General features: G+C 39.2%; 1 protein-coding gene across 4 annotated transcripts in view; it reads left to right on the forward strand.

Moving 5' to 3' along the window:
- atxn2 (ataxin 2) overlaps positions 1-16213 on the forward strand; it is a 99179-nt gene that overhangs the window by 28510 nt on the left and 54456 nt on the right. For 3 of the 4 annotated variants that reach the window (XR_003718971.2, XR_003718972.2, XR_003718969.2), the window contains exons 4-6: positions 237-308; positions 406-556; positions 14302-14423. Coding sequence is in view for 1 of the 4 variants with exons in the window: in XM_028825276.2 (XP_028681109.1) it covers positions 237-308; positions 406-556; positions 10030-10044; positions 14302-14423 (360 nt within the window). In the remaining 3 variants the exon portion in view is untranslated. Of the gene's footprint in view, positions 1-236; positions 309-405; positions 557-10029; positions 10045-14301; positions 14424-16213 lie in introns of all 4 variants that reach the window. The other variant, XM_028825276.2, reaches the window with a different exon arrangement.

Consider the following 16213-nt stretch of genomic DNA (forward strand, 5'->3'; position numbering starts at 1 on the left):
GAACTTTGCTGACTGGCAGCATCACCTCTTCCACCCGGATTCCCAACACGACTGTGTGACCAGAGAGGCCTAGCCTGCATCATTAAATTGGTTGACAGCGTCCTCATCCTTTGTTAGATTGCCTTCATTTTTCTGTTTGTTTACTAAGGTTGAAATTGAACAAACTTGTTTTTATACGTTTTACCAAATTAAACTAGAAATAAGGATCAATGAAGCTAATATCTGTTTTGTTTTAGGGTACAAAATGTGAACTAAAAGTAAAAAATGGAATAGTCTATGAAGGAGTTTTCAAAACCTACAGCCCCAAGGTAATCGGAAAACCTCTTTCTGTTATTTTTGGTGAAACAGTCTTAACACTTTACCGTTAAACCTAATTCTAAGTATTATTGCTTTTTGTGTTTGCAGTGTGACTTAGTACTGGATGCAGTTCACCGTAAGTGCTTAGATAGTGCTCTTGGTCCAAAGCGGGAGGACATTGTGGAGAGCATCATTTTTAAAGCCTCGGACGTTGTCGTCGTGCAATTCAAAGACGTAGACTTGAATTATGCAAGAAAAGGTAATGTCACATTTTAAGCAGTTTCCCTGCCTGTTTTGAGTTTTCTCAAACTAATGAATGTTTATTTGTTCTCACGTTAATTGTTTTCTTTTTAGATTTTGTTTCAATTCTCTATAGTTCATCAAAAAATAACTTCTTTAAATTATTCCAAATAGTCCTGCAGTTTTGCACCAGAGTACTAAAATGAAAAATATTTTTTTTTTTGATGTGCATGTCAGATCCATTTAGCCATTTTTTTTTTCCGACCCTGCTTATTCCATTTCAGGACTCTGCAGGCAGTCTTAGGCTATTTTAGTGCAAAGGGTGGTAGGCCTTTACAGAGCGCACACATGCAAGTGGCCTTTCTCGCTCATTTCTGGAGATGAACAGTCACTAATGAATGTGACATGCATGTCTTCTGATGCGAGAAATTCTGTGTGGACGAGTGAAGAATGCATTAACTCCAGTCGGGCCTGCAAGAGCCTGATTCTGAACTGTGAACCACTGTGTTAATAGTCCAACCATATAGTAGTTTAGACACATGAAAACAGAGGACTATCCTTAGATTGGTGCTCAGAAATCTGACGTCTTAATCTGTGTCAAATTCAAACGCTTTTGAGTAATGCTACAATAGCGGGCGGAAAACTCCATGATGACATCAAATGTTATGTGTATTAAAAAATAAATAATGCAATGCACTGGAAAAATTTTCACTCCTCCTGTTCAGTTTTCACATTTTTGCTGAATCTTAGTGTGTTATTTACAGTCCTATGAAAAAGTTTGGGAACCCCTCTTAATTCTTTGGATTTTTGTTTTTCATTGGCTGAGCTTTCAAAGTATCAACTTCCTTTTAATATGACATGACTTATGGACTTACGGAGACAGTAGTATTTCAGCAGTGACATTAAGTTTATTGGATTAACAGAAAATATGCAATATGCATCATAACAAAATTAGACAGGTGCATAAATGTGGGCACCCCAACAGAGATATGACATCAATACTTAGTTGAGCCTCCTTTTGTCCTCTGGACACTGTCCTCCTATAGCCTCTGATGAGTGTCTGATTCTGGATGGAGGTATTGTTCATCATTCTTCATACAAAATCTCTCCAGTTGTTAAATTTGATGGACAGCCTGCTTCAAATCATCCCATAGATTTCTGATGATATTCAAGTCAGGGGACTGTGACGGCCATTCCAGAACATTGTACTTCTCCCTCTGCATGAATGCCTTTGTAGATTTAGAACTGTGTTTTGGCTCATTGTCTTGTTGGAATATCCAACCCCTGCATAACGTCAACTTTGTGACTGATGCTTGAACATTATCCTGAAGAATTTGTTGATATTGGGGTGAATTCATCTGACCCTCGACTTTAACAAGGGCCCCAGTCCCTGAACTGGCCACACAGCCCCACAGCATGATGGAACCTCCACCAAATTTGATAGTAGGTAGCAGGTGTTTTTCTTGGAGTGCGGTGTTCTTCCGCCATGCAAAGCGCTTTTTGTTCTGACCAAGTAACTCCATTTTTGTCTCATCAGTCCAAAGCACTTTGTTCCAAAATGAATCTCATTTGTGTAAATGAGCATTGGCATACAACAAGCGACTGTTTGTGGCTTCTTTCTCATCACCCTGCCATACAGATGTTCTTTGTGCAAATTGCACTGAATTGTAGAACGATGTCCAGATACACCATCTGCAGCAAGATGTTCTTGCAGGTGATCTGTGGGTTGTCTGTCACCATTCTCACAATCCTGCTCATATGCCGCTCCTGTATTTTTCTTGTCCTGCCAGACCTGCTGGGTTTAACAGCAACTGTGCCTGTGGCCTTCCATTTCCTGATTCCATTCCTTACAGTTACAGAAACTGACAGTTTAAACCTCTGAGATGGCTTTTTGTAGCCTTCCCCTAAACCAGGAGACTCAACAATCTTTGTTTTCAGATCTTTGGAGAGTTGCTTTGAGGATCCCATGCTGTCACTCTTCAGAGGAGAGTCAAAGGGAAGGAAGCACAACTTGTAATTGACCACCTTAAAACCCTTTATATTTCATGATTGGACACACCTGTCTATGAAGTTCAAGGCTTAACGAGCTCATCAACCAATCGGCATTGAGCAGTGACAGGCATTCAAATCAGCACAATGACAAGGGGACCCACATTTGTGCACAGCCAGTTTTTCACATTTGATTTAATTTCATACAACTAAATACTGCGTCACTAAAAATCTTTGTTTGGAAAACACCCCAGTACTCAGATGTTCCTAGGAAATGAAAGACATACCACTGTTATCTTTATTGATGAAAGGAGAGGAAATTATTATGCAGGCTGAGAGGGGGTCCCAGACGTTTTCATATGACTGTAGATTGACTCAACTTTTGTTAAAATTAAAGAAGGCATACTGTTTGTTTTCAGTCTGTCTTGATTTGAGAACCACTAAAATGGGGACAAACGCGAGAATTCTGCAGCCTGGGTGTCCCTGTTGGCGAAGTAGTGCAGTGCCCAATGCCGAATGCTATTCAGGACTTGTCTGCAAGTCACCCTGGGATGGGGGCTTGATTTAAATCTGCCTGATGTCTACTAGCTCATTGATCCAGGATTCAAATGGTTCAGCTGGCAAGCGGGAGGGAGAGACCGTTTTACACTCCTGTCTCGTGCTTGGCGCTCTCCCTTTATTTATCTCGTCGTGTTTTTAGTCGTGTAATAATGTTTTTTGCATTTTGCCATTTTTGGAGTTGCTGTCCTTTAAAAGGGGTTCTGCAAAATTAAAAATGTTTTCTTGCTATTGTACTTTGTAAAAGAATAAATCCTAAGTAATCAACTTAGACGTCTGCATTAACATTTGCTGTGCACCACGCAGTGTATATGTCGTTGTTAAATGCCATTTGGTATGGGGTTAATAAAAGCAGTGTTAATGTTTGTGATGTGCCATCTGTTGGAATGACAGATGCAGTGCATTTGTTACATGCCATTTGGTATTGGATTTGTAAAAGTAGAGTTCATGTCTCTGAATGACTTACGCAGTGAATTTTATTACTAAAACACAAGAGACCTAAATACTGGATGGGCACACAGACAGGCACTCAGGCACTTGTTCTTTTATTAAGGTGGATGTGCCGTATGTCTCTGTCATAAGCCATTTAGTCTGGGGCTTACAAAAGCAGTATTGATGTTTGTGATGTGCCATCTGTTGGAATGAACAAATGCCATGCATATGAGTCTGCTATTTGATATGGGGTCCGTAAAGGTATAGGTCATGATTGCGATGTACAATCTGTTGGAGGGACAGAGACATAAGAACCGGACAGGCACACAAGCACTTACTCTTTAATTAAGGTGGATATATCTTTATTCATATTGAATATTGGTTTGAGTTTAGTGGTGGTGGTGGTTTAATTTTGAACTGAATTTGAAAATGTGTCTGGCTCTCTCCAAGCTTCTTACTTGTCGTCTCAGTTTTTGTAGAAAAATTCCAAATATTGTTGCTGGAGTTTGTCATTTTGTTTTTCGTGATAATTGTTTTGTGGTAATTGGTTTGTGTACATCGTGCAGTGATACGTAACATGATGTTGAGCTAAGCACAGTGTTCCTCATTTGTCTTTAGTAGCATCAAGCAGCTGCTAGAGGATGTGGCTGCCATTTGTTTTCTGAAAGCTTTGATCTCCTTGCTTATCAGATTGTAAGCGTAGCTCCACATTGACATTATTGTGGTGCCGCGTTTCTGAGATCCGTGGTGTGATCAGCAGACCAGAGCAGGTGCAGGATGTTTGTTAGAAAATGGTGTGGCTCAGATGTAGTGTGTGTGTGTGTGCAAGAGTGACAAGTGGCCACAGAGCACTTAATGGGTGAACGGGCTGAGACCAACTGGCTCGACCATCCCTCATTATCACCCCACTATTTGCTAAGTTCATTGGAGAATCAGTGGTCTGAGTAGGAAAGATCGAAAGGGAGGAAGAAATCGAGGGGAGCACAGTCAGGTTGGAGCCAGTGACGGTGTAAGGAGGCTCACAATTGAGGAAGATCCACGAACCAAAGTAAGCATTAGCTTTCTGCACGGACTCACCCCCTGATGACTGTCATGGGCTCCAGGGGTCCTGATGGAAGTGGTGGCAGGACGAGGAAGCGTCCCAGTGTCGGGGATGGGAGTCGTAACGTGGACCGCATTTGCTATTGTCTCATGCCTGATGGGTGATCTTGGTGAGACGAGAAAGCAAGCAAGTGAGCGCTGGGACTGTGATGAATGGAAGCGGATCTGACTGGGATTTTCTCCTTGGTTTTATTTATAAATAATTTGTAATTTATAAAATTATTAATTATTGAATTTCAAACTTCCTGACCAGCACTGTTATGGATTATCACTCGATGAAGATTTTGAGGCACCACGGCTCTGTTTGAATAAACGCACTATTCACTAATTGCATTGATAACGTTCGTTGTGTCCTCAAGACCGTAGAGGCCTGTGGCTGTGGGCACCCGGGGCATCACAATTACTTGGCATGGCAGAGCAGTTTTTTTTATTTAATTTGAAATCTTTGCTGTATTCTTATTATGTACCACTCCTGGATTCCTTAAGAAGCATAAAAAAAAAAAAGTCAGGGCTGGTGCCTTGGGTCCCGTGGTCTGCTTAATTTACACACCGACTGTGATGTGACAGCTAAAGTGGTGTCGCCATTAAATCGGAAGCAACATTTTTCGAGAGAAGTTCACATTTCTGTAGCCTCTTTGAGACTTTGAAGTGCTTAGTCGAGGCTTAGCCTTAAAGGAGGGTGACTGAAATCCCTCTTTGGAATTGACATGCACGGATTATCAGTCGAGGTTGTGCCCTTGTATACCCAGGTAATTACCCAGAATCCAACATAACGTATCAGTGTCCTAAACCAAAGTGTTAAACACCCCTCTTCTGTGATAGTGTAATGGGAAAGACTGATTACAATGGAGTTGGGCTTGGGCGGCATGTTGTTTAATCTGTCCAATTTCAAAGCAGGGTGAGGAAACGTGTTTTTATTAAAACCGTGTCCCACATGATGAGTCAGGATCGATTTATTCCAAACCTCACAGCCGCAGACTGTTTTGAGCTAGCTAGACTGCATGCTGACAGTTTTAGGTGCAAGAGTAGTTGAAAGACCTCCATTGGAAATGTTATCAGTAAACACGTTCTTAAACAAATCTCTCCATGAGTATTCCCTAAGGATTGTCCTCGGCACTTGAGGTGACTTGAGCTGGATAAAGATAACAAGACCTGCCTGTAACTTAAAAGCTACCGATCTGAGAAAGTTGGAAGTGTTGCAATTCATGCACAGATAGTTTCTAACATGTAATCTAATCTTTATCTTAGTCATGATAAATAATGTCGTGAGAAGTGGACAACTTCAGAACACATCAAGGAGAGAAAAGAATGGGAAGTTAAACTCCTGCAAAAATTGATAGAGGGCCACAGTAGCTGCAGGTTTTTGTTCAAACCCAATTTCTAAAGTGAGTTCTTGCTTACTGCTCATTTTACTTGTCTTGATTAAGAGTTTTTATTTTAGTCTTAAACAGCTACATTTAATATTAATAATAATACTTAACATTTATATAGCACTTTGCAAACTCCACATAGGGAGGACCCGGGACATCAAGCCATGTTCTCCTTACTGTGAGGCAGCAGGGCTACCACTACGCCACTCAAACTGCTTATTAGCAATAAGATACAAATGCCAAAGGACCCATCTCGCTTGTTTCCGTTTCCACCTGTGTGCCCGCATCATGAACGGTCTGCTTCAATAAAATATTTAGAAGGTAACTGAAGAGAAAAAAAGTGAAGGACTGAGAATTATTCCTCCGTTTTGGGCTTCAAGTTATATTAATGATACAATTAGAAAGAAAGGCACAACATGTACGATATCAGAATGACCTGACATTGCAGAGTGGACGTCTAGGCTGCGTCGGACCCTGTTCCTTTGCCTGGCCAGGAGGCCAGAGTAGTGGATGGTCATGGGGTAGGACCGGGCGACAACCTGTATAAATATTTAGGGGTTAAAAAAATAAAACCTACAATTGGGGAAAAAAAAAAATCTGAAGTGATTTGAGTGTTTTGTGTGACATTTGGGGGTTACAGAAACAAAAATTGTTTGCTTTATATCCTTTTTTTATCATCATTCTTAGCACATTATGTAGATTGGTTGGCAAGTGCTTTTTTGTCAATATTATTATTTTAACTTGCATGCTTTGCAGGGAGCAGCATATGCAGCAAAAGTGATTGGCAGCAGCACTAGCCAATAAGGGACTTCTTCTACAGCACTATACATATGGTCAGGTTTGAGCTCATATATCAGTCCATCTTACATCCAGATCAGATTCAGCAGATGATCCTTGCCAGGCCAGGAAGGGGTTGTAGCCACTAACACTGCATGCACCTCTGGTGCGTAGGATGGCAGCATTCCCGTGCCAGTGTACCTAGATCCAAACCTGCAAGGTGTCCTGGGAGTTGTAGTCCCATGGGGTTACATGAATGCAGACAGGGGATGCTATAGGAGATGGCTAGCCCTACTTTGTAAGGCTTCTGCCTGATCCAGAAATGCTTCGCTAGTGCCATGTGCCGGAAGTGGAAGTACTCCCAGGTCCGGTATATAGAAGACCACTCCGTCTCACCCAGGCAAGTTGGAGTTGGGAAGTAGAAGACAAGGCTTGCCTGGCGGAGATTCATTATTATTAGATTATAATTACTTGAGTTCTGGAAGAAAGAATCTGTGAAAGGTATTTTTATATAATAAAACTTAACTCTGTTTGAACTCATGACTGTGTATGGGAACTTGTGTCTGGAGTCAGGGGCTCTGGGGGTGCCACCTATTGTTCACAACATTTGCAAGCCATGTTATGTTATCGTCAAAAATGGTTTTCTAATTAAGCTTGTTAGGTTGGAACAAAATCCTGCAGCCCTCCATTCTCCGAAACGTTGCTCACCCCTGATGGTACGTTATGAACATCTGAATCTACATGTTTGGTTGAGACATACAGTGGAACCTCGGTACACGTACAAATCGGTTTACGACCAAAAAGTTCACCAAACATTTGCCTCGGTTCACGACCACACACTCGGTATACAAACAAGCCAGTTTCCCTTTCGGTTTGTACATGTTCAGTCTCTCCCTGTGCATTACCTGTGCAGCTAGCAAGAGAGAGAGAGCGAGAGAGTGCGCGACACACACACGCACACACATAGGCAGTGCGAGCGAGAGAGAGGGCTGGACTCATAAGGTAGGAAGGCAGTTAAAGAATGCGCTGGGCTTGATTTTGTTTTCACTTCTGTTTACAGCGTTCAGTTCGTAGCGTGCATTGTTGCAATGTTACTTTTCTTGGTGGTTTATTAAATTACGGATTTTTTCAAATGTTCATTTTTTCCCTGAGCTTAAAACTCATTTAAAAAAAAAAAAGTGTTTTTAGCCAGCGGTTGGTAGCGCTATAGTGCGAACTATTGCAGTGTTAGTTTTCTCTGTTGTTCAAGGTTTTCTCAGTGTTATTCAATGTTTTTACATTTAGTTTACTATTAAGCTGTGCATTCTATGGTTTAATTAACTATATTTGTGCTTAAAAACTTACAAACTGTATGTAAATATATATTTTTTTTTTATGGTCTGGAACGGATTAATTGTATTTACATACAATCCTATTGGGGGAAATTGCTTCGGTTCACGACCAAATTGGTTTACGACCAGAATTTTGGAACGAATTATGGTTGTGAACCGAGGTTCCACTGTATAATGTAAGTGAAATAAAGCCTATTTTATCAATAAGCTGTGTACGTGGGAGGGAGGAGTAGTAATTGGTCGTGTCTGAGAGTGTCATGTGACTGGGAAAAGTGCTTCACAATGTTGGGTGACTATGTAGAATAATAATGTAATTTGTTTTTGAAATTCATAATAAGTGGAGTTTAAAAAAAAAAAAAAAAAAACGTTTTCAACGTTCCTCGTAGTAATGGTCATAGTGAATTGTCAAAATGTGCATTTCCGAAGAGACTGGAGGGAATGGTGACCTGGGTGAATGCACTGGAATAAAGCAAAGTAGTGTTCAAGTCTACTAAACTGGCAGACGTCCGCTATGGTGAAGCGCTTCATTAAAATCGTGTTGTTTCTTCTAATTCATTTGCAGACGAACAAAGATCAAGATCCAAATGAAGATTATATATAGAGATTGTATCACTTCACTTGTCAGTTGTTTGTGTCGCTCACTTGAACGATTGTGGCTGAAGAGACAAAAAGTCTTTTTTGTTACACTGCAAGGCACATCTCTCTAGTTAGCATTGAGCACAAAACTTGTGAGTTTGAGTAGTGGAACGTTGTGTCCCATCACTGCTGTAGGCGTCTTCCATTTGTCCATTGTTGGCAGGATGCATGTTATGTGGGGTAAAAAGCTAGCAATCTGTTTTGCTGGAATGGCCTGGAATTGTCTATATCCTTTCATATCTTTTCAATTTTTTAGATGATTGAAACTTTCAATCACTCTTTTTTTCACCTTAAAAGCTTCCGACTGGTTATTTTTTTTGATGATTTCTCTGTGTCAGGTGGTCATGGTTAAATTTCATGTGAAAGTGTGACAAACGCTTGCAACGAGATTCTATCTTAACACTGCTTCCCTAAAGGGACTTGAATGGTGGGGGGTGAGTATTTGATATAGACCCCTCCCCACACTTTAATTGCAGTCTGTTTTTCCACAGCGACATTGTAGGATTTCACTAATTAAGAAAGGTTGACATATTTGATTCAGCAAAAATGTGTTTTAAGTTGGAGTGTATGAAGATGACATTTTTTTGTTACAGTGCACTGTGCCCGTTGTATAAACGGATACTTTATTTGAATATTATGACAGTGTCAAGGGGTTGTTGAAGTTAAGCTTGCATTGTCCTAATTAACCACTAAAGGTGCCAAAGTTCAGGCTTCAGCTGTGCCCAGTCAGGAAGGCTTAATCAATGCTAGATTCAGGGAGTGGTGTTTTAAAAAGAGATGCATATTGTAAAGCTAACACCACAGCTTTAAATAAAATGAGCTGATTTCCCAAGATTATGTACAAAATATGTTTAAATGTAATAATGCACATGATGTATTGTAAATGCTAATTTTTGTAAGGTTCACTAAAGTTCTTTTTTTTTATTGTTGTTCAGCTGTACAACAAGGCATGATATTTGTCAAAGTGTTTAGTTTTTAATGATGTGTAATGAATTCAGATTCTGCTGTGTTGTTAATCTGGTATGCCACCTTGTAGCAAGAAATGAACAGTCTGAGTATTTAAAGTGCCTGACCCGTTCATTTCCTCTGCCAGTCTTACTAGCATGTCGTCTATGTGGCATATGCTCCTTTATCTTGGTGAGTATCTCTTGCATTAAATAATAATTTCATTTTTCAGCGGTTTTGTTTTCCACCAAATCCTGATGTGTGTTTATTATTATTATCATTCTTTTTTTAATGCAGTATTTCTGTTTTCAACTGATTCTGTTTTTCAATCTCTTTCTCTCTGTAATCCTCAGTTTCTTCAGAAACAGGTAAACTGTTTGCTCATATCTTTTGTAGCTTATCCTTTGAATGCACATTTTTACAGATGTTATTTTATATCTCTGTTTTATGTGTCTGTGTGCCCCTTTGTCTGTTTTTGAACTTCGGTTAACCTCCAGTGAAAGATTTAGTGCTGTTGTCTCCTCTCTATTTGAGCAATTTCACTTCTTTCTCCTGTTTTTTAATATTGGAAATAAATCTATCTTGGCAGGGTTGTGCCCATATTTGTCTTTTTTTTTTTTTTTTTGTTCATATGATCTACGATACACGATAGTCCTTATGATGTGCAAGATTTAACAGATTTGTGTGCCCTTCCTGATTTCTAGTATAAATTTAGATTGACTATACGATAGCACGGTGCCGTACTTGTAATAAAGCCCGTGATGATAGTCACTATTGAAAGGTGCCAACGTTGGAATAAAAGTCGTCTGGTCCCCAAGTCATTAATGTTACAACAAGGCATGGTAGAGTACAGAGGGAGTATCACTTGTGGCTCTTTTTCCCCCTTATTCTGTCCTAGCAAAATTAACTACTAAAGAGTTTGCCACAGCAAATCATATTTGGCAAGTCTTTAAGCTGCCCTGGTGCTTTTAATCCTCTCAAGTCTGCCATTCCAGGCAATTTACACTTAGCAGGATGACCCTACAGCCATCCTTCTTTATGGTGATCACAAAAGAAAGTCTCATCACCACTGAGGGGTACACTTGAGTGAAAACTACCAACAGAACACAATATGGGAGTGTGCAGCATTGCTAACGTTATCAGTTAATGTGATATAAACTCCGTAGTTAGAATGGGCACCTGATGAGCGGCAGGGCCAAGACAAAGCAGCCAGGATTCCAAGATGTATGGTGCTACATATATTTATGTCCACTAAAGCAGCAAAGAAACTCCTCATGCCAGACAAATGCCACACACAAACCGTGCTCGTCTTTCACTGGTGGTGGGGAAATAGCAGTTGTGGAGCAAAAATGCTGCCATCTAATCCTCGGCAGCTTTTTTGTTTTTTTACCCTGGATGAAGAGAATTTCAGAATCTGTCCAGCTTTTAATTTTAATTTTTGATTTTAAATAGCCAGCCTTCGTAAACTTCCAAAAAAAAGATTTCATCAGATTATATCATTATATTTATTTTCATGTAACATTACCAGTGATTTGGTTCACTTGCATGAACATTTGTTTGTCTTGCATGAGATTGCACCCCCAGTAAAACTGTCTGTTCAGGTATTCCTGGGGTGTTTAGATTGAGGTTTGCAGCATGTTTTCTACAAAGCCGGCCTTTAACCTAATCTACTATGACCGCCAGCTTATTTTTATAAATTCAAATGACTTGCACACAACTGAACAAAAGTGTGCTTGCATTATATAACTCGTTTTTTAATTGATGATGCATTCAGGCGTCTGCAGGTTGGTACTTCCCTGTATTTGTAAATGTGATTATTTGGAGACTTGATTAAGTTGCACCCTGTAGCTCTCCCGTTATGACTGCCTTCTAGTTTGTGGGCTCTGTCTTCATTTATATCCGTTCTCCAGTGGTATCCTTTGTGGTTACACTGTTTAGGTGAACCTCTCCCCCCATATATCAGCACTCGGTGTATGGGAAATATATGAGACAGGAGGATTCTTCTTATAGTCCTGTACTCTAAAATAAAACTGAAGATGTTGTGACTGACCTGCTATATGGAAATGCGAGGTCAGTCAAAAGTGGGTTCGGTTTTGTAGGCAGATAATTGGGGGGGGGGGGGCAAAATAAAAAAGATGAAAGGTATCCGTTTCACTACTTATTTAAAATCTTATTACTTGTTAGTTTATCGGGTGCAATATTGAGTGCTTGGCGGAGTTGGTTTGTTTTTTTTTTTTCTTTGTTTTAGTTTGAGTTGAGGCTTAGTCCAGGAAATAAAGAATACAGAGGGTATAGAACAGAATTCCCCCCCCCCCCCCCCTTCGAAATATTCCCTTTTTTTTTTTTCTATTTCTTAGTTTGGAATATGCGAAGCAGGGGTGGGTCTACCATGAAACTAATGAAGCCTACGTCTCAGGGCCCCCAATCCCGGTGGGTTCCCCAAATGCAATTTTAGTCCAAATTAATGAAAAAAGTTTGGGTGTCTACTGGATGAGAAGGGTGTCTAAAAAAAGAATAAAAATGAAATAGTGTAATTCAATGCAAATGAGTAGTTACTTTAATAACCTTTTAATTTTTACATTATTGTGTAACAATATACAAATTAAGGATGATTCATTGTTAAGTACAGTCAATATAAAATAATTATATAAATAAAAACAATTGTTAATTTTCTTACAATTGTGTATCGTAGGCTAGTGTTAATCAGAATAATAAAAGGATATTTTTTTGGTTGCGGTCAGTGCAAGGACAACATTGCGATAACGTTATATTTACACAAATGATCTTCTAAAACCTTAAAATGTAATTTTTTATTCACCCATAAAATACACTGAAGAAACTTATATTGTCATCTCGTACTTTATTTTTTAAACTGTGCATGCACTTTTAATCTTAATGTATTGGATAGGATATTTAGATGGATCCCTTGTTTATCTGTGTTAGTATGTGAATGAGGCTTATTTTGTTTTATAAGTGCTTTGTCCTGTGATTTTTATAATTTCTTATTTTTAAAGGTGCTGAATAAAAGTACAAAGTGTACTGTGACAGAACTAAAAACATAGATATTCTTTGAAAGTTTGTGAATGGTGCTGAGACCTGTTTAGGACCCCTTAAACACACAGGCCCCTGGGTGGGTCTTAGCTCCTTAACAGAGAGTTGATCACACTTTAAAGAGTTCAGTGTGCAGACACCGGCTCGTTTAAGATTGTTTTCATCGCATTTTCACCCCCATGACCATTTCGGCTTGCGTGTACTCGGTTGTTTCCTTCAGCAGGGGTGGGCAGGAATGGAGTAAGGTTCACCTTGATCCTTTTGATTTTCAGATGCTTGGTTGTTTGATCAGGGTGAGGTGGTGTTTGGTTTGTCTTGTTGAAAAAGCCCCTGGACACATGAACCCAGAATGCTCTGACAGTACATAGTTAGATACCTAGTGCAACACGAGACTGGTGCAACGAAACACACAAGAAACTGACACTGCTACATAGGAAAAAGCCAAACTGAGAGAGAACGCTTTCATGCGTGTTTAACACATCGGTCGTACCACTGTATTGCTGATGTGTGTCTGATCGAAAGTTTGTGGTGTTCTGTGCATTCAAACGTAGTGGACACCAAGGTTCAGTAAAAATTAATGCTGCTTCAGAAACCGAGCGTCCTTGTTTCCGATTTAGTGCCAACTCCCCACCTATATGTCTATCTGGGGGTTTTTCTACTACATTCCCCAAGACTTGAGTGTTAAGGCAATTGGAAATTGTGAATTGTAACTTTCAGTTAACAGTACAGGATGTCCTGTTTATGTCATTTACCCAGAAACAGATTCATTTGGCTTTACCCTTCTTTGCAGACGTATTTTGATGACAGTTCTGTATGTCTCGGCTGCCCAATCCATTACTCTTTATGACAGAGAAACGCTCATTGTTGCCAATTGTGTTAAATATACTGGAAGAATTTGACAGGGTCTCTTGGGCCCAAACCTTTATGTCCCAATCGTTTGTCTTGCACATCATATATACAGTAGATCATTAGGTCATTCTTCATTGATAGCTAGGAGTTATTAAAAGGTTGAATTTTATTCTTTTCAATGTAATAGACAACATCAAGAAGATAGTAATAGAGGATCATGAGTTGACATCTCTTTAGCTGGTTGGATTAACAGTGTCAAGACTAATATCCATCCACAACTTGTATTTCTCTGATACTTGTGCTTATTGGTTGTTTTTTTTTTAAACCTCCTGAATTGGGCACATGTATTTGTATATAAATTCTTTTTTTCTTATTTTTTAATGGAAAAATTATATAAATTTGAGAAGTAATGTTTTTATTACCCCACACTTTTTGCTGTCCTTGTGGTACTTAATAATCCTGCAAGGCATGATCTGCTAAAGTGCCATTCTCTGTATGGAGATCTGACCTGACCTGACATGTTGTCCTGGTCGGTGGCTTTGACCTGATAGGTTTTTGTGGCGTGCTTTTGGTTGTTTAATTTACTTTGTGTTTTGTGTTTCCTAGTTTTTTTCTTAAGACCCCCATCCCCACCTGTTTTTACTTAATTCTTTTTTTTGGTCTGAATGTACTGTACATCTGCATTGTACCATTAATTCTGTGTTTATTTTAATCTTGCCAATTAGATACATTTACTGATTCTGCCATCAATGCTAGAATAAACGGTGAACATAAAGAAAAGGATTTGGAGCCGTGGGACAGTGGAGAGATGGCAAGTGAGGATTTAGAAGCCTTGGAAACTGATGTGGTATGTATGCCTGTAAGAACACAGAACAAAGCATGAAGTTTGTGTGTTTTAATTTGTAATCCACTAACTTGAATGACGACTGAAACATCGAGCAACTGAGCCATAAGACAACCTCTTCTTTATTATAAATACATATTCCCTAATTTTTAGATGTGAGTACATTAATAAATTTTATACACGATTAACCTATTTTTAAACTCGCAAAGTGTATTTTAAGGGTAGATGTCTCTAAAGAAAAAGTCATTGCACAAAACACGAGGCCATTCTTTCAAGAATCAAAGAATGCTGGAACTAAACAGTCTTTGTTTTTAGACCTGGGAGTATCACTGTGTGCGCTTTATGCCCCTTTGTCTGACTTATTTGGGTTGAAGACAAAAACATTTCAAAAATTAGGTGAAATAAAGTTCAACCGCATTTACTACAACAAGAACACAGTAGAACTGCAGAGGTACTGATCTCTGTTAAAGTGTACCATTCAACAAGTTTATATTTGAAACTTTTTTTTTTTTAGCCTGTAGTTGTGTTTTGGTCAAATTATTGGTCTGGCTACTTGTATTCGAAAATTGGAGGAAACCAATCTTTATTGGAAGTATAGTATTAGTGGTTTATTAACAGGCACCATTTATGGTTTCTAGAGTGGCTTGCAAAAACATCAGTGACTGTAGCATTTCCATCTTAAAAATGAGGAGTGCTCTCCCCGTGACTTTCTCATATACTCAGATATGGGGATGGATATTTGTGGAGTAAAGCGCAATACAAGGATTATATTCAGTATGCTGCTGCTGGAGGATGTGAATTTCCCCTTGGGGATTAATAAAGTATCTATCTATTAGTCCCTCTGTCTGTCTGTCGACAACAGATCAAATTAATAATAAACTATTATTACAGAAGTAAAGTTGAATAAATCGGACTGCAGCTGCCTGAGCAGAAATAGCCCAAAAGCTGTTAGAAATTTAGGTTTTGTACCCGATGCTTGTATGCAAAATTTGGTTGAGCTTAGTGAAAGCGTACTCAAGTTACCGTGTTTACATACACACACAGACATAATTCCAAAAATTGTATTTTTGGACTCGGGGAGGTCTAAAACATCAAAATCTCGACATCAGATTTTTGGATGATTACAATACTTTTCCCTACAAGAAAGGAAATTAGACTCGGGGAGTACTAAAACGTCGATTCATCAAAATCTCAGTTGAATTGTTGAATGATTACAATACTGTCCGTATACTTCGTATACGAGAAAGTTAAAAAGCTCTGTAAAAGTCTCTGTAGAGTTTGTTTTCCAACAAGTGTCGTAGCAGTCCTGCCTGTAATGCAAGGTGGGCAAAGTCAGTCCTGGAGGGCCGCAGTGGCTGCAGGTTGCCTGATTACAAAACAATCCTTGCCAATAATTTAATTTCACAGCTTGTTTGTTGCTTTAATTCTGCCATGTCAGGTCATTCTCATATCTATTTATTTTTTCCTTTCTAAGGATATCACTCAAATGATCTGAAGTCTAAAACAGAGGAGTCATTCTCAGTCCTTTTACTTTTTTTACTCTTCACTTTCCTTCCAAGTATTTATCTCTTTTAGGGCAGATGTTGACTTTTGTCGACACAAAGGGTTGTGGGTGGATATCAGGAGCAGAGGGCGAAAGAAAGCTGTAAATGTTGATAAAACTCACCGTTGCGTTACAGGTAGACAGACCCCTCTTTGCTTGGAGGACTGTTAGATGTCGAAACGGTGCTTCATTTCAAATTAAGCTTTGAAAGTGTGCTAGAAGTAGTGCTGGATGCGTATTTTATGTTTAA

The sequence above is a fragment of the Erpetoichthys calabaricus genome, chromosome 18, assembly GCF_900747795.2.
Source record: "Erpetoichthys calabaricus chromosome 18, fErpCal1.3, whole genome shotgun sequence".
Taxonomy (NCBI): Eukaryota; Metazoa; Chordata; class Cladistia; order Polypteriformes; family Polypteridae; genus Erpetoichthys; species Erpetoichthys calabaricus.